This window comes from Cyprinodon tularosa, unplaced genomic scaffold, assembly GCF_016077235.1.
Source record: "Cyprinodon tularosa strain WSP-4 unplaced genomic scaffold, ASM1607723v1 ctg25, whole genome shotgun sequence".
NCBI classification, from domain to species: domain Eukaryota; kingdom Metazoa; phylum Chordata; class Actinopteri; order Cyprinodontiformes; family Cyprinodontidae; genus Cyprinodon; species Cyprinodon tularosa.
The window spans coordinates 1,809,098-1,831,626 of NW_024038928.1; the positions used below are offsets into that span (position 1 = coordinate 1,809,098).

The 22,529-nt window shown below is 38.7% G+C and overlaps 2 protein-coding genes across 4 annotated transcripts in view; both read right to left on the reverse strand.

The window, feature by feature from the left end:
- LOC119785457 (myomesin-2-like) overlaps window positions 1-22,529 on the reverse strand; it is a 56,776-nt gene that overhangs the window by 28,502 nt on the left and 5,745 nt on the right. For both annotated transcript variants that reach the window (XM_038288147.1, XM_038288146.1), the window contains 9 exons: window positions 20,141-20,276; window positions 18,546-18,700; window positions 16,169-16,261; window positions 10,219-10,307; window positions 10,100-10,138; window positions 9,631-9,795; window positions 9,369-9,530; window positions 9,069-9,210; window positions 8,581-8,792 (listed from right to left, as the gene is read on the reverse strand). In XM_038288147.1, coding sequence (XP_038144075.1) covers window positions 8,581-8,792; window positions 9,069-9,210; window positions 9,369-9,530; window positions 9,631-9,795; window positions 10,100-10,138; window positions 10,219-10,307; window positions 16,169-16,261; window positions 18,546-18,700; window positions 20,141-20,276 — 1,193 coding nt within the window. The remainder of the gene's footprint in view (window positions 1-8,580; window positions 8,793-9,068; window positions 9,211-9,368; window positions 9,531-9,630; window positions 9,796-10,099; window positions 10,139-10,218; window positions 10,308-16,168; window positions 16,262-18,545; window positions 18,701-20,140; window positions 20,277-22,529) is intronic.
- myom2a (myomesin 2a) lies at window positions 13-8,574 on the reverse strand. Of its 2 annotated transcripts, XR_005281040.1 has the most exons (4): window positions 8,453-8,527; window positions 4,153-4,280; window positions 3,678-3,861; window positions 30-596 (listed from the first exon to the last, which is right to left on the reverse strand). XR_005281040.1 is itself a non-coding variant. In XM_038288148.1 (3 exons), exons 1-3 carry the CDS (start codon window positions 8,465-8,467, stop codon window positions 565-567), a joined length of 231 nt encoding a protein of 76 aa, XP_038144076.1. In that variant the 5' UTR covers window positions 8,468-8,574; the 3' UTR covers window positions 13-564. The 2 variants fall into 2 exon arrangements, 1 of the variants encoding a protein (XP_038144076.1); XM_038288148.1 differs by lacking the exon at window positions 4,153-4,280 and having other exon boundaries at window positions 13-596; window positions 8,453-8,574.

A 22,529-nucleotide genomic window follows, 5' to 3' on the forward strand; every position in this document is an offset into this window, starting at 1 on the left:
AAGAAGAAACCTCTAGTTATAAATCATCTGTTAAGCATTTATGTGGTAGATACCGTTTAAATCTCCTTACAGACAAATCAAAAAGTTATTGTTTTGTCAAATTCAAACATTTTCCCGTCAAACTGAAATTCGTATTAAACAATCCACAAAAATGTCACTGATGGAATTTAAATCATATTCAGAAAAATCCTTAGGTTATCTAAGATATGGGATATGACATTGTCTGTTGAATACTATTTCTTAGATTTAATCAACAAAGAAAAATCACCTTTTACAGTTTGTGTTGATTGTACTTTTAGTAAAACCCAAACGGTGCACGTTTCTGATGTGAAACTAAAGTGATTTTGTTTTTGAAGCATCTCCTATAGCTTCAGTGGTCAGTCTTTGCTCAAACAAACACACAGTAGAAGACCGACTCATCAGTGTAGGATGTGAAGTATTGGCTTAAGTACAGAGTGGTCATACATTGTGACAGAAAATACAAGTGCAACGTTGTGCTTATTCAGAAACAGAAAACATAAGTTCCATGTGTGAAGGAGTGCCCTCAGAGAGTGCTTTATGATTTCAGTCATACGTACCAACTGGCAGCTCAGTACCTGAAACATAGGGTCACTCATTTACAATAAGAATCACTGGGAATAATTCACATATTCTGTGGCAACCATTAACATTAAGATCATCTAAAACTCCTGAATAAGAAAAAGAAACGATAAAATCCTTTGGTCACATTTGAAGTTAGTAAGACACAGATTCTGAAATGTAATTCATTTTTTATCCCTACAAGAACCATAAAAAGAATTTATTCTATAGAGAACTTCAAACATTTACGCAAAGTTGACATTTATGGGTTAAGATATCTGTCAATAAAAACATAAGTGAAAGTGTCAGTATTTGTAAAATAAATAAGTAAAACATGAGGAAAAGTGAGGCTTGTATTGCTTGCTGTTGTAATTTCATCACAATCATAATCCCTTTATTAATCCCTTGCAGGAAATTCTTTACTTGCAGTGCACCCAGTTACAAAAAAGCTAAAAGTATAAGATAGAATAAAATAAAAAAAATTAAACCCCTCCCCTAGTAAAATAAGAGATCTAGTATATACAATCAACAGTATTTATAATGCTGCTAAGCACCTAAATTACTATTATCGTACATATGACATCACACATCTCATCTCTGAAAACACTAGCTTAGAAGTTATATACAAGTTACGGTTTTCAAACAATACAGCAGTAAAAATCACAATCGTTGCGTATATTAGCTGCGACATATGAATCAACGTGCTATGACCTAAAAAATTTGATTGACAGATGACTATCGATATATAATTGGCCCAATTTAGGTGTTCAGGCTGACATATAACTAACTAGCCTGTATAAGATAACAAAAAAATAACACGAGACAAGTTTTTTTTTTTAAAGTAGAAGTTTTATCACTTTTGGGAGAATATGTCTGATAAAGAGCACATTTATATACGTACATGTTTAAGCCAGAATGATTTGAAATTTAAATATGACTTCCCTACACATGAAGTGCATGATTGCTGTTTCCTTGATGTTATCCATTATTAATGTTTACTTTAAGTTGCGTAACATTTGTTATATTTGCGTAATTTTAATTGTGTAGATAAAGGAAGAAAGCAAAACATCGGCTTTAAGAATTGCCCAAAAAATATTGGCAACACATTTTTAGAAATTCGGTCAGAAAGGTATCAAAATAATTGTTATCGGCTTTAAAGCTGACGTATAACTAACCGGCCTGCATAAGATAACAAGGAACCCCCCCACACAACACACACACAGATTTTAAGACGGGATTGTTTTTAAAATAGAAATTTTCTTTTTGGGACACTATTGTCTGATAAAGAGAACATTAATATACATGTTTAAGCCAGAATGATTTGAAATTTAAATGTGAGTTCCCTACGACTTTAAGGTGCGTCACTGCCACCATCTGGTAAGGAGTGTTAGAGTTTCATCAGGGGTTTTAGATTGGAACTTGTTTATTTTTGATTTTTATATTACTTTATTTATATGTCAATTTAATTCAGTTATTGATATAGTACCAATTCACAACATATGTCATCTCAAGGTATTTTTCAGAAACAATTCAACCTGATAGACTGGTTGCTGTGCTGTATAAAAATGGAGTAATGGTTCTATTTTTGTTCTCCTCGCTTGTCTTTTCATCTAAAGCCAGTTGCCAAACAACTTTCAGGTGCATTACTGCCACAAACTGGAAAGCTTCATCAGGGGTCTCAGATTGGTATTTGTATATTTTTGATTTTTACTGTTTGATTGCTGGAAAGTTGTAATTTGTATTCATAACCACTAAACTTGTACTTTCACAGATTTGTGATGTCACATTTATGTATGAGATGCAGAGATGGCAAAAGTACTCACTTTCCGTACTTGAGTAAAAGTACAGATACTTGTGTTAAAAAATACACTGGTAAAAGTAGAAGTACTGATTAAACTTCTTTACTCAAGTAAAAGTAACAAAGTACAGGCTTGTAAATTTACTTAAAGTATAAAAGTAAAAGTAGAAACCACTTTTTTCATGCCGTTGCCTACATTTTAAATGGATGTCTGCCAATAGGACTAGATCTCCGTTGTGTTCATTTTCAATCATCTCGTCGTCCATACTACTATGCTAACGCCACCGCCACCAAGCTGCAATGATTTGCCGCGAATGAATACCGCCGAATCTGTCGATTCATCTTGTAGTGGTGCGTCAAATGCAACGTAGATTCCCATCCAATTAGATTGAATTTGGTATTGATGACGGGGAAAATAATCACGGTAACTCCATTGAAATGATTCAAAACTAAAGTAATGAGCCAATTTTTAAAAATGTAAGGAGTAGAAAGTACAGATATTTGTGTAAAAATGTAAGGAGTAGAAGTAAAAAGTTGCCATAAAAATAAGGAGTAAAGTAAAGTAAAAATATCAGAAAAATCTACTTGAGTACAGTAACGAAGTCTTTGCACTTCGTTACTTCCCATCTCTGCTTTCAGGTGCATTACTGCCACAAACTGGAAAGCTTCATCAGGGGTCTCAGATTGGTATTTGTATATTTTTGATTTTTACTGTTTGATTTCTGGAAAGTTGTAATTTGTATTCATAACCACTAAACTTGTGCTTTCACAGATTTGTGATGTCACATTTATGTATGAGATGACAACAAGCAGATACAAATCTGAAACTTCTTCACATTTAAAGACATACATCTAATAATAATAATTTAAGTTCATTGATCTCAAATTGGAGAAATGTACTTCTACATTTAAACCATACCCTTTTGGGAGCAGTGGGCTATCATTCTGGGGTGGTCGGGAAGCAGTGTGGTGTTAAGAGTCTTGCTCAGAGACCCACAGTGGCAGTTGGTGGGAGTGGGGCTCAAACTCAAAACCTCAGGATTCCAAGCTCTATGGTCTAACCGCCAGGCCGCCACTCCCCGAAATTCAGACACCTATGCTCTCATTGACAGTTATCTTACCCAACAGAAGTTTGTCATCATAGCTGCTATGATCCAAACTCCAAAACTGAGAAAAATGAGGTAATAAACTAATAATAACCCCAAAAAGTAACCCCTGATAAAGTGATTTGAATTATTTAATTTGATTTTGTGACTAGTAAAGCATTTGTGATTGGGATGTTCTAATTGGATCCTCTTACCATCCTCATCCACCTTTTGGATGGGCTCTGAAGGCGCTGAGGCCTCGCTGGAACCATATATGTTGACAGAATAGACTCGGAACTGGTACTTTTGCCCGTCTTGCAAATCAAATAGCGGGTAACGGGGTGAATGCAGTTTGACGGCTGTGTTGATCCTCTGCCACGCTCCAGTGCCTGCTAAGCACTGTGGGAGGGTTGGGGAGGAGGGATGTACAAAAGATAGAGCTGTCTATGAAAATTGCTTTCTCAAATATCTACTGAAATATTGATCCAAGATTTTAATCAGCTTAAAATGTGTCTAGTAGGGTTATTGTGAAATTCCTGATGAATTAAAAACAGAGGGAGTGGTTTATGATTGTGGTCTGGAAGCTGAAACAGTTTAGAGCAAATGAGGGTTTAGGTAGTTGTTTTATGAGGCAAAGACACTGAGCAGAGTTTATTGACAAAAAAAGGCAAAAGGTGAATCAACACGCACCTTTTCAATGATGTACCAGAGCGGAGCCCGTCCCCGAGGGCTGGGAGGCGTCCAGCTCAGCACCACGTACGATTTGAAAATCTCAGACGCATGCACGTCCGTGGGCTCGCCAGGGATTGTAACGTAGCCTAGATTGGGAGCGAACGCTTCTCAGATATAAAATACAGCAGAAGCCACTGCAGGAGTCCAAAAGATTTCTTTTAATGTCAATATCAGAAGGGTTTTTGCCTTCATGACACTTTGCTTACCAGAGAGAGAGAGCATCTCTCACAACTGTGTTTATTTAAAAATGTTCCTGTAATGCACTTTGATTTGACATTTGCTGCTCTTTTATCCTTTAGGTAAGAAGGACTCAAAGAGATGATTCTCAATAAGGAATTAAATCTGATTTACTGAGCAAAAGAAACGCAGGACTCCAACAACAACCCCATCTTTTTCGCCAGTGGGATATTCTTACTTCAATTAGATTCTTTTTAATCAGTGTTTGGAGTTAATGGGTAGAGAGAAGAGCAATCTGGTTGTAATGTCATAAAACACTCTATTAATAAAGTATGAATGGAAGTGTCTAAATAAACAGTGGGTTTATTAACTAAAACAATTAATTTGTTAGAAGTGCAAGGATGTACCATCAACAGTCAGCTGAAACGGGAGATTTCGTCAAACCTTACCAACGGTTAAAGAGCAAGAGCAGACCTTAAAGGTACTTGGTCACATTATTTTATTTTATTTTTATTTATAGCCCAGAAGCTCATTCTGTCATGATCTGGCCTGTTTGCTCCCCCTTAATTAGTAATTCCTTTCACCTGTCGTTTTTCCCTCCCTGCCTCAATTATAATTTATTCCTCTCACCTGTTTCCTCTAGTTTATATTCAGTTCAGCCTGAGCATTCAGTGCCAGATCATTGCTTGTCTTTATGTCAGTCTGTCTGAGTTCATGGTTCATGTCCAGGATTCTAGCAGCCAGTGGAAAGAGGGTTTTAGTGTTTGTCTTGTCTCCTGATCGTCCACTGTTCCTCCCCCACAGAGTCCTCTGGGTTTTTGGCTCATAATGGGGGGAGGTTCAGTTTTTATCCAGTAAGCCTGGCTCCAGGGAGGAGACCAGTTTAAAGTCCTGCTTCAAGTTCCGGTTCCACGTCCTGTCTCGGCTACCCTCTTCCACTGAGCCTGCCTGTCTGCACCTGATCCTGTCTGCTCCTGTGCGTGACCACCTGGTCATGCTTCTGGTCCCAGTCAGACTCTGAACCCTCCTGGGAGCCTGTGGATGCCTGGAAGTCTGGATCCTGCCACCTGTTTCTGTTCCTGCCTGATCTGGATCCTGCCTGTTCTGTCTGTTCCTGTCTGTTCTGGATCCCTGACCAGAACCGGCTTCCAGCATGACCTCTGGGACTGCAGCACTAAGGGACATTCTTGGTCTGGACTGTTAAACCAGGTAAGTGACCAACGCTGATAATTTTCTGTCAGATGATCGTGGTCACTTACCTGTTTTTCTCCCACTACAGAGTGTCTGAGATAAGGCGGTGCCCCGCCCCCCCGCTTGCAGTGTCCGCGAGCCACAGCTCCGCTTTAGTTTTGTTTTATTTAATAAACGTTTTCCTACTGACTGTCTCCTTGAATACTGGGTCCATCTGTCGGCGGTTCTTGACACATTCTGGTTACATAAGATGATCATGTCCTGCAGCCATATTATTTGTTCATTTTGTGTTTTTTTGCTTCATTTTTCAGCCATTTTGTTAGAAAGTAAAACCCTCAGTTTGTTTGTAAAAACAACACAAGTAGGATCCTGCATGTTCGTTGGAGGGAGTAAACAAGGAAGTAAACTACTGCAGCTAAGCTAAGTAGCATCTTCCAACTATAAAATAATGAAGAAAAATCCAAGATCCAGTGAGAAAAGAAACAAACTTGTTTTTTATTCAAAACGTTATAAGACTGGAAAGGTGCTGGAAATACAGTTTAAATATTGGTATTCACTGACGTCTCTACAGTCTAAGTACAAATAATATTATAAAAGAGAGATCAACTTTTTTTTTGTCATTACACTGCCAAAAATATAAAGCAACTAAAGGACTTCTCTGTATTTAACCTATCCCATTGGGGAGTAGTGGGCTGCCAATGAGCGGCACTCAGCGTGCAGTGTGTGTTTAAGGGTCTTGCTCAAGGACCCAGAGTGGCAGTCTGTGGGAGTGGTGCTTGAATTCAGAACCTCTGGATTCCAAGTGCAATGCCCTAACCACTAGGCCACCACTCCCCTAGTGTTTGGTCTTGCCTTGTCAGTTCTTCAGGTCTTAAATTGATCTCTGTCCCTGTTGGAGTAACTGTACATCAGTTTATTTTAAATAATATCTGTTGGTTTTCAACCACCCCTAGCTGTTGTTTTAGTACAAGGCAGTGCAGGACGGTCAGGCCAATTTGGCAGTCTCCATTTTTATTCTGTGGTACTTGGTAGGTCTGTTTATGTCTGCTTATTGCACCCATTACTGGAAATGTACTTAGATTCAAATAGGACACTTATATTATCATGATCAAATGGTGTTATGTCTTTTTGATAAATGTGACCAAGCACATTTAAGCTCCAGCGCAATGAGGATGTGTGAAGAAGACCCAGAAACAATCCAACATTTCAAAACAGGGTGTAAGACCCTGGCAGTAAAGGAATTTGTGAACAATGTCACAAACAAGTAACAGGGATTCTATACAGGGACATCAATGAGACCTCTTGGGCGAATTAGGCATCACCTCACGAGGTGGTGGAACATCACTGAGTAAAGATCTTGTAGGACATATAGGTACAAACCAGCAAAAGTAGAGAACAGCTGTTGGGCTTGATGTGTCCATCCCCAATGAAGGATAAATATAACAAAAAGGGCTAAGAGAAGAGGTAAAAGTGGTGGTAATTGCCCTCAACAGACACATAGAGAAATCTTAACCTATTGGGGGTGACTATCCTATTCTCTTACAGTTCTTAAAACACCAATTCTACAGGACCATGTAGTCTGATTTTCATTTTCTTAAAGCGAAACCAGTCACACCCCTTAAAGCGAAACCAGTCACTGTAAATGGTACATAAACTCACTATCGTTAGGGATCAGGTTAGACAATGGTGTCCATAAATACAAACTAAAGGAAAGCCAAAAAAGTCTCATTCAAAGCTCAAGAAACAGATCCTGATGGAAAAAAAACTGTTACAAATAACACAATTTGATTTTAGTTTTTGCACTTCAAAATGTAAACCTTCATCTGAAGAGGTTCTAAAGTCAAGGCTGGTGACGACAAAGTCCCAGGCTTTCAGGCGGTTTGAATAGAGATGCAAATCCATATTCAGATTGGTTCCTCTAACATAAATAATAAACAAATGAATGATAGTGGCAGCCGCTGAAAGATGTTTGGTCACATGCAGGAAAGTGTAAATTGGTCTGAAGTGACAGAGAATCAGCACTAATGGTGAGCTTCACGTTTCTGAAAGCTGAAATAAGAGGCATCTTCTCATGTAATGAAATGGCTTCCTTCATTCCTTCCAGAAACCATCTATCTTATTTATCCAAAATACGAACACATGGTCAAGATCAGAGTGTCCTTTGTCCTTGAAGCCTGAGTGTCCCGAGGAGCTGGTTCTCCTGTGTTGAGCCTTTCGTCTTTTGAAAGGTTATTTTGTTCCTCTGAAGTCTGGACATTTCGGCGTGAGATTGTCTTTGTGAATGTTTTCATTGGGATGAACCAATCTGTCTCAAATGTTAGTTACATACTGTCCCTTTTATCTGGACATTTCTGGCCGCTATGGGAAAAAAGTTTGGAGACCACTGGTCTACTTCCTTTCTTCAGTTCAGTTCTTCAATTCACACCTTCTTGCATGCCACCAAGCATTTCTCAGTGAACTAGGCCACCAATGACCACACCTTGATGTTAGGGAGGGTTAAGTCTACATCTGAGGCTAACTGCTTAAAAGCCTGGACCTTCATCTGCTTTAAATTTAGATAGTCCTTCAGAAACTTAACTTTTAATCCTTTGCGGAGTGACCATGTCCTGGATAAAGAATCTTTATCAATACATAACAGATAATCGGTTAAACCTAACATCTGAACTGGACAACACAGCTTAAGACCAGGGGAACAGGATGGTTGGAAATACTCTGACAGACATGTCTCACATTTTGTACCAATAAAATACAGAATAAAATAGAGAAACTGTAAGAAATGCTTGAATGTGATTATTCTGAATAGGTGCGGGGCAACAGCAGGAGTTAGTATTTGGTGAAATAATGAATTATTGACACTCTGTACAAAAATATTCTTTGTACTCTACTGTACCTTCCAGGTCATCATCCTTGATTACTATGTCATATTTTCCTTCAATTTTAATCACTGTTTTTTGGAGAGGAGGTTGAAAACATCAGTTAGGAACTGTTGACTTGCTGCTTTCCTGTGATTTGCGTTACCTTCATCGGTACCTTGCAGGCGCTCACTCTCTGCCGGATCAAGGGCGGTCACTTTGTCAGACTTGCGTGAGGGTCTGCTGATGCCTGCACTGTTTACTGCTCTCACTCTGAAGTAGTAGGAGTGGCCCATCCTAAGGTTATCCACCGGGTACTTGCAAACCTTCACCGGTGCCGTGTTGCACTGGACCCAGGTGTCGGTACCAGCTTCGCAGCTACACAACAGAACAGGAGAGCTTATGTTAGCTTCGTTCCATCACAAGAAATTAAGAATATTGCACAATTTTGTTAGCTTTTACAATAGAACCATGTTTTTAAATGGGGTTGCTTTATAACTGAATGTTTTTCAGAAATTATGTTAAAACGTAGTACAGAAAAGCTGCCATTAGTTCACTTAGTGTTTTGGACTGAGCAGTCGCCTAACTGTACTCATGTTGGAGAGCCAAAGTCTATTTTAAGAGAGCCTGAAGTGTTTCAGGGTGCTGACTGACCGATCCACAAAGTATCCAGTGATCGGTGCCTCGTTGACGGTGTTGGGAGGTTTCCAGGCAACCAAGATGTAATCCGAGTTGACATCATATGCCTTGACGCTCATTGGTGCACCAGGGGCTCCATTTACAGACGCCAGGGCATCTAGGAAGCAAAGAAAAATAGAGATCAGCAGGAGGTTGAAAAGTTGGATTGAAGAACCATAAATATTAGTTTGATAATATATTAGACATCAGGTTTTATAACACGGACAAAGCTCGAAGTTATCCAATCTCAAGTCTTGGTGCAGCATCATGTCTCACCTGACACAAACAGGTAGGCACTGTGCTCGGTGGTGCCTTCCTTTGTGAAGATGCGTATGGTGTAGAGTCCCTCATCGTCTTTGGCCAGATGAGGCAGGGTCAGAGATGCTGCACCTCCACCCACCGACATCTCCACCAGATTACTTGGTTTCAACAGCTTGTCTTTCAGAAAACAAGATGGAGTAAGCAGAAACTGATTAACCAGAACCCACCAAATAACTGAATTTAAAGGAATGGATGGATGGATGGATGGATGTCTAACCATCTCTGTACCACTGGATCAGGGGTGGTACGTTGGGGAGGTCAGGAACAACCACCATAGTACAGACGAGTTTGATGGAGCTTCCCTCAACACCAAAACTCACTGGGAACCTCTCCAGCAGGGTGACCTCCAGCTTACTGGGGTGGATCTCAGTCAAATGGGGCACTGCACATGAAGGAAAAATTCAGTCATGGGATTTAGTGCAGCAGCACTTCAGCTGTTTCAACATTCTCTACATGTTACATCTAAAAAGCAGGCTAAACCACATGGGTTTATATAACACCAAAGATTTGCTCTTGAAGTAAGAAGAACTTGAGGTAACTTTGATAGCTTCGCCCTAATCAGATGTTTTTGGACAACTTCTGTCAATGTATGATTTTTTTTTAAAGTAGATAACAACATCATTTATCAAATATTCCTACTACTAATTCACCAGTAGAAGGTGGCATTTCTAACAGCCTGTTCTTACCTAAACCCAGATGGCAGTACTCTCCTGCTCCTGCTGGTCCTGTCAACAAACAGGAAGGTAGGATTTTTACAACTGCTGCTTTATTATATTCTGTTTTAAGGAAAAAGTCATAGACTTACTCTTTACAACAACCATAGCCTTGCTGGTAGCTGTGCCATGCTGATTGGTTGCCACGGCACTATACTCTGCAGTATCACTCACTACACACCTACAAATAAAAAGAAGATAAATGTTAATCAGTCAAATCGAATTTAAAAATCAAACACATTTTATGTTGGAATTTGGTTTAAGTCTATGACACCTTTAGCTGTTTTTATGCAGAACAAATTATTTATCATCTTCTTTGACCAGAAACCTCCTATTATTCCACATTGTTCCATAAAAACTCATTATCACCTTACAAGTATGTTCTAAGTATAGATTGTGCAAAGTTTCACAGGTTAAATCATTTCTTCCCACTACCTTGTTTTAAACGTACACATTTCAGTTAGTGATGTACTTTATTGGACATCACAGGGGTGGAGTAAGAGCTGTTCATCTGACTTTGAGGAGAGCTTTTACATGTCGAGCTACATATAGCTATATGAAGAAAGTCAGGATTCATACTTAAAAACCCCTTCATCATTGCTCTGGGTGGATGCTAAAATATTAAGCTAATCAAAATACCAAACAAATAAAGCAAACTTTTTTTTTTAATTGAGATTCCGTATTGCAGAGACATTAAACCAACACTTCTTCAAATTCACTTCCAACTCTTAGAATGTTGATGTTTGGTCAAGCCCCTCTACTGTCAGATACTGGCGCCATGGCGGTACTCTGCTCGTAATTTTTCAATGCGCAACAGGGCGTGGCCAGAACTTCAATGTACTGTAAAGTAAAAAAGTAACATTAACCAACTCTACCCTAAACCCCCATAACTGTTATCAGACACTCCTAAAGCTACCAAAAACAATAAGTCTTTATGCTAATTTTCTTTATTTGTCTGCATTTACCCTGGGCATCAATATATGACGAGAGGGGTGCTAGTATTTGATAAGTTAGATAAGGAGTGAGAATATGTTGACTATAGAGACAGAGTAGCACCTGGGCTGCCAACCAAATGCACTGAATGAAAGTACAAAGTCGCAAGGTCAAGATAAAGACATAAGGATTGACCTCAGAGAAGCATGTAGCTGCTGCTCCCCATTTTAAAAAGGATTATAAAAATGTATTTTTTTTTTCAAATAGTTTTTTTACCATTTCTCAGAGAAATATTGCATGTTAGAAACTATTTAAGGCAGCTCACAATCATCCTAGAAGTGAGAATTACTTCAAACTAGCAGAAAAGTCAGACGTTGATAGGCTTGTTTAGTGAATTAAAGACCATTAGAACGACTCAATGTGTGCAGAGTGTTTTGAAGGGTTACCAAAAAAAAAAAGCCTCTTGCTGAAGACAAAATGGCAGCAAAGTTCAAACCAGGAAACTGGCATCTTAATGAAGCAATTAGCAATAATTAATGGACATGAAAAAGTAAAAGACAAGGGTGTGAAACACTAAAGGTATCCTTTAAGTTGGAAGATGGTGCAACGTCACACATCATTGCTGTGTTGTTCTTTGTGTTTTTGTACATCATTGAACTTAACCCCTCCCTGCCTATAAAAGACCACCAGATCAGGTAGCATAGGAGCAAAAATGACAGCGAGGGTGTCCAGTGCCTGAAAACGTTCACCTGAAGAGGAGCATTTGCCAAAATGAAGTTCTGTGTATTATTGACTTACTTCTTTACCACTCTGTATTGTGATGCTTTTTGCTGTGTATATGAGGTGATTAGCTGGGGGGGTCAGGGCAGGGTTGCAGCTAGAGTGGAGGTAGAGAGAGGCATCACTTTTAAGGCTCAGTTATGATTTGCACCATTTAGTTCCAGTGAAAATAAGTCGTGCATCACAGCCTCTGTAGCTTTTACAATCTGTGCAGCTTTTCCCTCTGTACCTAATTTTGTACCTTAAATTACTCTGCCCGGCTCTGGAGGCGGCTGTGCAGCACAGACCACAGGCTTACAACATCACACAACTTGTAGATGTAGAAAGCAAAAGTGTTTTCAACACAATCTACTGATAATAGTTATATTTATGGGCCAAATCATAAAATGTCTCCAGATGTTTAATCTTGCGAATCGTCTCCAGGAGGAGCCGGCGCCTGGCCACCATGTTTTTCTGTGTGAAGCTAAATTTTGTTGTTAGAAACGTTCCTAGCAGTGCGATGTGGATATTCAAAATGACATAATTAGGCCACGTGGGTGGACATTCAAGCACAAACCAGGCTTTACATATCTTGTGTTTAATACAGACATCGCTCAACAGCTCCGTCTAGTGGTTAATTCCTCCTTTATTGAACCACAAGGCTTCCAGATAATGAATTCTTTATTTAACCTTTACTTAACGAGATCAAAAACCTCTTTTTTCAAGGGAGTTCTGGCTAAGAGGCAGCAAAGTAACATAAGAAACAGAGATACATTAAATTAAATGGCAGTTACATAAAAAAAAATATCAAGTAAAACAATTACAGATAATTGAGGCTACTTCAAATTCTTTCCCTTTCAATGTAAGAGCATTTAAGGAGCATTAAAAACTCAGGCAACTTCCAGTTTCTTTGTAAAAAATCCCAGGCACAAGGAGCAGCAAAGTTACAGTAAAGGCTTTCTTCCCTATTTCTGTGCAGGCTATAGCAGCAAGCAACAGCTTATCGTTGGATCTCAGGGCAGAAGAAGCCATGCTTTTCTGTCTAAGTAAGTTACAAATGTAAGGGGGCAGCAATCCAAGAGGGGCCTTGTAAATAAAAGTGTACCAATGACACTGCCTTCTCTTATAGAGGGAAGGCCATCCCACCTGAGAGAACAGGTCACAGTGATGTGTCATGAAACATGGTAAACAGAGTCAAAAATTTGAGAACAATACCAAATAGTATTAGATTATGGCCAAGTCTATAAATTACAGACACATTCTTTGTTAAAAGCAAAAAAACCATCTTATACCAACTACCAGGCATGGTAGTGAAGGGATGATGCTGTGGGTTTGTCTTACACTCACAGGACCTGCACAGCATGCTGTCATCTAACCAAGCTTCTATTGTCCTGTTTGTGCTTCAAACAACAGTGAGGCCATTAATCGATCAGCTCATCCAAACTGGGTCACCAACAGCCCGAGGATCAACCAAGCAACACGTGTAAAGTAGAATAGCTAAAGCACAATCATCAGACAAGAGGTCAAAGGGAAAGGCACAAGATAACATCATCCAGTGATCACAATGGAAGGAAGTTCATCAAGCTCTTAGATAATGGGTGGCTCTTAGTTTTTCCAAAGACAGGAAATTTAGTCCGGAGAGTTTTTTTTTTCTTTTTCTAAGCGTCCTGTAAGTTTGATAGTTTTACAACTACAAGAACCCTATAACCTCCACACAGATGCTGGTTCCAGTGGCGTCACTGGTTCAGACCCATTTGAAACTTTTGTCCTGCTGTTTTTTTTTAACAACTTTCACAAAGATCATCCTAAACTCCCAGTTGGCCTAATAACAGCTCTTTCCTGTTCCTCTTGTTTCCTGTATGGGCGGCTCCCCCAGCCTCCAAACACTGATTCAGGGGTCTTCTTCCCGCCTTGAGGGCGTAACCTAAGGACTAGACAATCTGCCATGACATCAAGAGCATTCATTCCCACTATAGAAGGAAGAAATGTGACCTTCACCCAAGACAGAACTATTTTAAGATGATCCTTTCTCAGCTGTTGCAGCATAAAGTCACCCCACTAACTAGAATGCTTCTTACTTCCTTTGACATTAGAAATCATATTTTATTTTCCCTTATAAATAAAAATATCACATAGCAGAAATAAGGTTAATATAAGAAATAAAAAAAAAAACTGTTTGGAAAGGAATGGTAAGAAATTAAGGCCTGGAGAGGCATTAGAGAGACGGACAGGAAGCACATGCAGCACCAGTGGGACGAACTGATGTCTCCGATGACACAGAGCTCAGCACTTTGATATGAACAGCTGAGGGCTCCAAGGATCACAGAAAACCAGTTACTCTCCATCTTGACTCCCTGTAAATTCAGCTCAAAAATAAGACTGATAATAAATTTGGACTGTTTGAAAGTTTTAATTCTGCTAGTAATTCTGCTTTCCTTCTTTTCCTCTTGTGTTCCTTCAGTCAAACATGGAAGTGATGGAAAATTGAGTTTAAATTCTTAAAAAAGGTTTGCAGCAATTAAAAGCCGAACAATAGAATGATGTCATGATTACATCATCAACTGGCGCTGGTTTCCATGTTAATAAATCAGAGCATTAAATATCAAAACGCTGACAAATAAAGAATATGAAAAAAAAAGTTTTTTCAATACCGACAAAGCTTGTCTATTCTGTTAATGTTTGATGCAGCATCTTTTTTGTAATTACATTAGTTTGACCAACAGAAAAATGATCTCAATGTGAAAAACTTTATTTTCTAACTAAATGTTGGAGCCAGAGGTTATTATTAAAGGGATACATTTGCACTTGTATACGGAAGAGGATTAGCGCAACTGAAAAAAATAAAAAAGTTACCAGATTTTTTACATTTTATTTCAGTATAATATGAGAAAAAAAGTCAGAATTCTAACTTTAATCTCAGAATTCGTATAGGGCAAAAAAACTGTGATCTGTTTTTAAAAATTTAAACAAGAACACTTTGCATGGACATCGCCATGTTGTTTACACTGCAATGCATTCTGGGTAAATGACATGCTAGGTCCTGTAGTACTAGCTTCGTTAAGCCTACACAACGATGCCGTTATACCTTTTCAGTTTGAACTACAGTGCATTGAAATTGATAATAATGTAGAAATAAGAGGTGATGAACATGAGGAGGACCAAATAGAGGTAGAGGGCAGAGTTGGCTGAAGAAGATGCTGTTAGGACATGCTAACCAAGATGGATAGCTATGCTACAAAGCACTCCAGTTATCAAACAGAGGATGTTAACAGTTAGCATCTGAATCAAAACATATTCGGATATATTAGAAAAATGAGGGGGCTGCTCAGCGGAACAGTGGGTAGCACTGCTGCCTTGCAGCAACAAGGTTCTGCGTTCGATTCCTGGCCCAGGGTCCCTGCGTTCATGCTCATGGCCACGACCAACAAACTTCCTAGCAGACATGACGCTAAATCTGCTGCGACTGCAAACCTCTTTTCTTTCTTTTTCTTTATTCTTTTTTTTTGGCAGGCATTAAACAGTACCTAGGTTAATACCGCAATCAAATATATCTTTTTATGTAGGCCGGGCGCTTCCGGGCACATTGCTGCCCCGTTAAGTTAGGCTATCCTTGCACATACCAGCGGGACTCGTTATGAGTATCTATTTACACGCCCAGAAGTGGAAAAACTACATAGAAAGTTCAGCTTATGCCAGCGTTTTAGGAGATTCTGGGACGTCAGGCATATGCAAGCTAAATTATCAAGGTGTGACAGACCCTAACATAGAAAGTGTATATAGATCAGTGCTTCTGTTTTCCTTTTGTATCTCTGCTTCTGTCTCCTTGAACCCCAGTCATCCTCGGCAGATGGCCGCTCACACTGAGCCTGGTTCTGCTGGAGGTTTCTTCCTGTTAAAATGGAATTTTTCATCTCCACTATAATCTTCAATAAACTGGTTTTCCTTAGATAGAAAACTTAACCAATCTATGAATGTGGTCTGATTGAATTTATTCTGTAAAGTGCCTTGAGGTTACATGTGTTGTGAATTGGTTATCCTAAATCTGATAACTTTGTTTACTGAATTATTTGGAAGATTTTTTTGTTTTACTCATTAGATGCTCCTCATGTTGCTAACCAACAAGGTTGATCAAAAAATGAAGGAGATGTGCTTGAAGGCTGAACCAATTTTACAAGAGGAAAAGAAACTTATAAACTGGATGCTTTCATAGCCTATTTAGCCTGAAGATATTCTCGGTAAAATCAGCCTTTTTGATTGATAATTTTGTTGATGACTCTTTTGTTGAATAGCTGAGTCTCATCCATCTAAACTTAAACAACCTTTCATGGGAGGACACCTGCAGAGTTTTACCTGCTAATGATCAGACTGTGGACTCCATACTTGCTCTCAATCTTGTACTTTCCTGGGGCGCTCAGTGGATCCACTGGGGCTCCTCCTTTATACCTACAACCAGAGATGGGAAGTAACAAAGTACAAATACTTCTTTACTGTACTCAAGTAGATTTTTCTGATATTTTTACTTTACTTTACTACTTATTTTTATGGCGACTTTTTACTTCTACTCCTTACATTTTACACAAATATCTGTACTTTCTACTCCTTACATTTAAAAAAATCGTCTCGTTACTTTAGTTTTGAATCATTTCAATGGAGTTACCGTTATTATGTTTCACGTCATCAATACCAAATTCAATCTAATTGGATGGGAATCTACGTTGCATTTGACGCACCACTACAAGATGAATCGACAGATTCGGCGGTATTCATTCGCGGCAAATCATTGCAGCTTGGTGGCCGTGGCGTTAGCATAGTAGTATGGACGACGACATGATTGAAAATGAACACAACGGAGATCTAGTCCTATTGGCAGACATCCATTTAATATGTAGGCAACGGCATGAAAAAAGTGGTTTCTACTTTTACTTTTATACTTTAAGTAAATTTACAAGCCTGTACTTTGTTACTTTTACTTGAGTAAAGAAGTTTAATCAGTACTTCCACTTTTACCAGAGTATTTTTTAACACAAGTATCTGTACTTTTACTCAAGTACTGAAAGTGAGTACTTTTGCCATCTCTGCCTACAACCCACCAAACAGGACAGTGACAGTTATCTTCCCATTTCCATCTCTAATCCTGGACCATATGACACTTTAAATCTCTGTTATTGGTTGGGTGTCAGGTAAACATTACACTCCTTATCAAGCATCTGTTTTCTTATCTTAATGTAGCACTGAAACGCAGCAGAAAAAAGAAACATAAATAAGTCATTTTTTTCTAGAAATAAATGTATTTTCCCTTGTTTTAAACAGGCTAGTAAGACAGTTTCCCTGTAGAATAAAAGTGTGTAAATATAAACTGAGAAAAAAAAATTCTTGAAATCTAAATATCCTAATCTATGGGAAAACATTCCTATTTAATTGAAGTCATGTTATTTGATCAATCAAGAGCATATACAGTTATTTGAAGACATTTTTAGTTTTTTGTAGTGTAACCAACTGCAAGAACTGATGTTAAAAGGAGTAAAAAAAAAAAAGTAGAAAAATAAGTTTCTTGACTCTTGAGCAGGGAAATAAGATGATCTGCAAACTAAATTATCTTTTTTGGTCTTAAAATGCGTTTATTCGATAATATGCACTGGAAATAAAATGTACTAGTTCTTTTCTTATTCTAAATGTAAATCATCTTAGTGCATAAAATGTTCATAGGGTGGCCACGCCAAAAACTAATAAAAAAATCAGTTTAGGTTCAGTTTACTGTAACAACTGGAAATTGAACGAGCAAATCATCTGTATTTTCAAAAGAAAATCAGTGAGACAGTCTATATTTTCAAAAAGTCAGTGCTTATAGATCTACACACACATTTATTCATATAAGTTGTCTAAATAAGTTGTGGTTTTGCATAAAATACACGTTGAATTGAATTGAACAGTGGTTTCTTATCTCTAATTCCAATGAAGGGCACAGCTTGTCCCAGAGGTGGTGAACAATGGCTGAAATCAAATTCAGGGGCTAGGTCCTCTGAAGTCCAGAATCATAGATTACTCATACGGATTCCGAGACTCCTCGTTGTATCATCTACAAATGCGTCCTTCTTTTTGCCCAATTTAAAGGATGGGTCCGGTGTATCCTACATAGCCTTGGGTACCCCATGGTTCATTGCGAGACCAAGTAAACCGGCTGCTCTGTGATCAAAGGAAAAAGGGACTTGGCGGACATTGGTATGTGAATAGTTCCGTCTGGAATTAATGAAAATAGTTCTTTAAATGGACAGATTGTAATATATCTGCAGTGTGGGGACTATAAATCTGATATTATTTTTATTTTCTAATTTCTATTTTGCACAATTTGCTTAACTAAGTGACAGAGCGTACGGCGGTAAAAGCCATGGAAGGCTAGACCTGTTTAAATTCACATCCAAAACTCTTCCGGTCTCCTTTTTTTCGAAGGACACAGTCCAGGTAGACCGTGTCCTTGCAAGACGCAGCCCATAAATTCGAGTTCAGCCTATGTTCCTATCGGAAGAAGAAATCCCCTGGTAGGAGTGGCCAGTGACTGCCCGTGGCCACCCCTGCCTCCCCTTTTAGCTCCGCCCTCGGTCCATTAACCCTGTCTTATTCAACCTAAAATCAAGGCAAAACACAGTTATTTTATGAAAAATTACTCACTCATATTTCAGTGAGCACTTATATAAAAAGCAGAAATATTGAAAGCCGTGTACATTCCTACCATTTAACAATAGGGTGTGGGTTTCCCTCCACGGTGCAAAAAAGCTTCACCGGGGTCTTCTCCCAGACAGTGTGGGGCCGCAGGGCCACCAAGAAGTCAGGCATCTTGGGAATTTCCTCCAGTAAATCCACTCTCTTTCTCATCATGTCCTTCACCTAGAGAACATGGATGTGTACAAAATAAAACAAGACCACTTATCTGCTTGGATCCTGTTATTTTAAGGCTGTCCTAATCATTTAGAAATAATTGAAACCATAACATATGATGCTGTTTTAAAAACGTCTTGGAAAAAGTTATTTATGTCTCTTGTTTAACAATAACAGCTGCTGTTGTATTTCATTTAGTTGATTGGTTAGTCCCCTCTGCTGTGAGGACAGTGTTCAGGGAAAGGAAACACATCCCAAAACCACAACTATTCACTGATATTCAGAGCCAGAAAACTTTAGGTAGGCAGGGACCAACATTTGCTTTGTTTTCCTTGTTTTTGAATGGGGGCACAAAGCAACAAAAAAAAAAACAAAAAAAAAAACACCTGAGTCTTAATCTTGTTGTTTTTGTCTTTGCCTCTCGGCAGGAAGTCATCCTGCAGACTGGATGTTTTGGACCTTCTCCCCCCTGGAAGGATTCTCTGAGCATCAAACTGAGCTGAGGATTCAAACTGGTGGTTTGGATCTACTTTTCCCCAAGGATTGTTTGAGCTTCTCTCTGAGTAGGGGATTCATCTCCCCAAGAAACTGTTCAAGTACCGCAGGAAATCTAAGTGGCAGTCAGCTCCTCCGTTCCTCAAGAACATACCTCAACCTGGGTAAACCCTGTCCGCCCTCCAATGAGCAAGTCTATTATTGGAACAACCCACACCTCCTGGATTCAACGAAAGAAACCTTTTTCTGGAAAAGTGAGTCCTGTTGCCTTTATTCCCTTCTTCAAATCAAAGACACAAATTTCCCACTGATCCTGAACTAACCGCAGAATCTTCCCCTTCACTTTTCAGTCCCGGTTCGACAGTGTTCATAGCAGCACTGGACTCCTCTCTATCAACTCACAATAAAACCTGCTAAACTTCTCTCTGTTTGGTTTTCTGCATGTAGCAGATGATGGTTGAGATCCTATCTGAATACAGGTAGCGCTAAAGGTGCAACACCTTAATTTTAAAACGTTTTCAAAGTAGACCTTTTTAAACAAATACATGTGTTCATCAGTTACAGTTCTGTGCAAATATAAGTAATTATACAGAAATTATTTGGTATTACGCCTTTAGTAGAGATACCATATCAGGGGCCATGACCAGCTCTACAGGGGCACTGGCCCCTCTGGTCCCCTGTCTAGAACCACCCATGGGAAAACACAAGTTGAAAAGAAAGAAGTGCGTACATTTCTATTTAGAAAATAATTGAAAAGAGGAATGTTTTCAGCAAAGTTCCTCTCAAGGTATTTTTGACCAGGAAACTTTTTTTAACTTTTATTTTCTGGATTGCATTTGCAATCCTATAAAAACACAGCATTTGATGCACAGTGTGAAAAGACCTTGAAAAGTCTGCTTGACTAAAAAAGTGTAAAGTACTTTCAATCCTTCAACCATTTCCATGACTACTTGCCTCTTTTTGGATAGCAATACTCTCCACTTGAGCTTTAGTGGCAATCCTCATTCTGTGCAGCTCCTCCTGAATAACAGCTAGTCCTTTCCCCACATTTGTAGACACTCTCTGATACTCCTCAGTTTCCCCAGCAGTCCTATAAACACACAGATGAAATTAATGTCCTAGACGTTGTTGCAGCCTTTAGCCTCCTCCTATACATTCATATTAGATGGTGAATTCCTCATTTTTTAATGAACTGTTTGCATTGAAGGCATAAAGGCTGGCGGTGGATTAATCTAAAACATGAAACACAAAATAACGGGGGAACCATGTACCTAAAAAAGGGTATCAAACTCTTCAGGTTTTATGTTTGCCAAAGGAAGTCAATGAAAGTTTATTAGCAATTTGCTGTAAATCAGAATCAGAATCAGAATCAGAAATACTTTAATAATCCCAGAGGGAAATTACTTTTGTTACTTGCTCCAGTTACAGTTTTATATATATGTACACACATCCAACTACACAATATAATAAAGATAAAAAATAAGAATAAACAAAGAGATAAAATTAATACCATGGCTATGTGTCAGTAATCGGAGCTTTGTCTTAAGCCTAAAATAGTTCATATATGACTCTGGCCGTGTCCAAACCTCTGACCTAACCCCAACATAGAGCACCATATACTGTAGGGGTTATGCCATTTTATATGAGTATCTTAATCTCTAATGGATAAAAAAGTAGTGGACTCAATTTCCCATAATTCCCCATAATAATTCAATTCTCAATTCAATTCAGTTTATTTATATATCACCAATTCACAGCACCTGTCATCTCAAGGCACTTTACAGTTCAACCAGATCATACAGTCAAATTGATTAAAAGTTTTCTATCTAAGGAAAACCAGTTGATTGCATCGACTCATTGACTCGAAGGCAATCCCTCACACTAAGCATGCTTGTAGCGACAGTGGAGAGGAAAAACTCCCTTTTTACAGGAAGAAACTCCAGCAGAACAAGGCTCAGTGTGAGCGGCCATCTGTGGTTAACCATGATGGTGGATTGAAAGGTAGAGATTATTACATTAGATCTTATCCAAGGTCAGTATATGAGAAGATATATCCCAGAAGGATTTGCAAGAGCTCTACTCTCATATGATCATGGGTTTTATTTTGGGGTCGAGAGAGAACAAAGATGGTAAGGTCACCGTTTAGGGAGGCGGAGTTACATGACCAATGGGGGCAAAAAGTAGTGACCATCTGTCCGGACGGTCAGTTAACTGAGTTCACTATATAGTCCCTGCTCTATATAGTGATTTAGCAGTTACAGATTAGGACCCTATGTCTAGCGTTGGTAAGAACAATTGCTAGACAAGAAAAGTAAATCTCCAAATTGCAGATGCATTTGATTTATGGTCTTTTTGCATTAGATAAGAGCAAAGCAGTCATTCTCTCACTGCCTCCCAAGAGAAGACAGAGTTCCAGCTAGCGTGCAGATCCAAGCATGTCAACCAGAAAGGAGACATTTTCCACACAAAAAAAAATAGTCCCATGACAATTGACTCTGTCTGTTTATATTTGTAATCATGTATGTGCTTCTTACATATGTGGTGACAGTAAATGACAGCAAATTTCTTGCTAATTTTTTTATAACATATGCCCATCAATTAGAGACTGACATTTTTTCGGGAATCCCACGGGTCACGGGATTCCCGTGGGATGGGAGTCAGTATTAGTAACGATCACGTGATTGGGACGGTACAGGATTAAACATTAAAGGGAGCAGACGGGAGCCGGAGCAAACCAATAGTAACTAAACAAAACTAGGATCGATGCCAAAATATAAAATCAAACGGAAAGAAAAAAAATCCAGTTCTGGTGCCGCCATCTTGTAGTTTTTTTCCTTGAAGCCTACACTATAATGCGAGTCAACAAAAACTACATGACTCAAAAACCAACAGTGCTTCCGCTCTGAATTTTTCACCCACGCCTAAAAACAACAATGGAGGGACCAACAGTTACTACAGTTAGAAACAGGAACTTAACTGACCCTTCATAGAAATTCAGATTCAATGTATTGGCAGAAATCTTATTGAAGACAACAAGAATGGGATTGGTGCAGGAGTGGGAGTCATTCTGAATGGGAGCGGGAGTAATTTCACCAGGAGTGGGACGGGACAGGATTTAGATTTCTACAGGTGCTGGTCATAAAATTAGAATATCATGAAAAAGTTGATTGATTTCAGTAATTCCATTTAAAAAGTGAAACTTGTATATTAAATTCATACATTACATACAAACTCATATATTTCAGATGTTTATTTTGTTTAATTTTGATGATTACAAATGACAGAAAATGAAAATCTCAAATTCATCATATCAGAAAATTAGAATATTACTGAAGACCAATAA

Bases quoted from the DNA above. Each gene is read 5' to 3' on its own strand.
- myom2a (XM_038288148.1), bottom strand. The intron at 597-3,677 runs GTAAGAGGATCC...CCTATGTTTCAG, and splicing joins CCAAAAGGTGGATGAGGATG to GTACTGAGCTGCCAGTTGGT.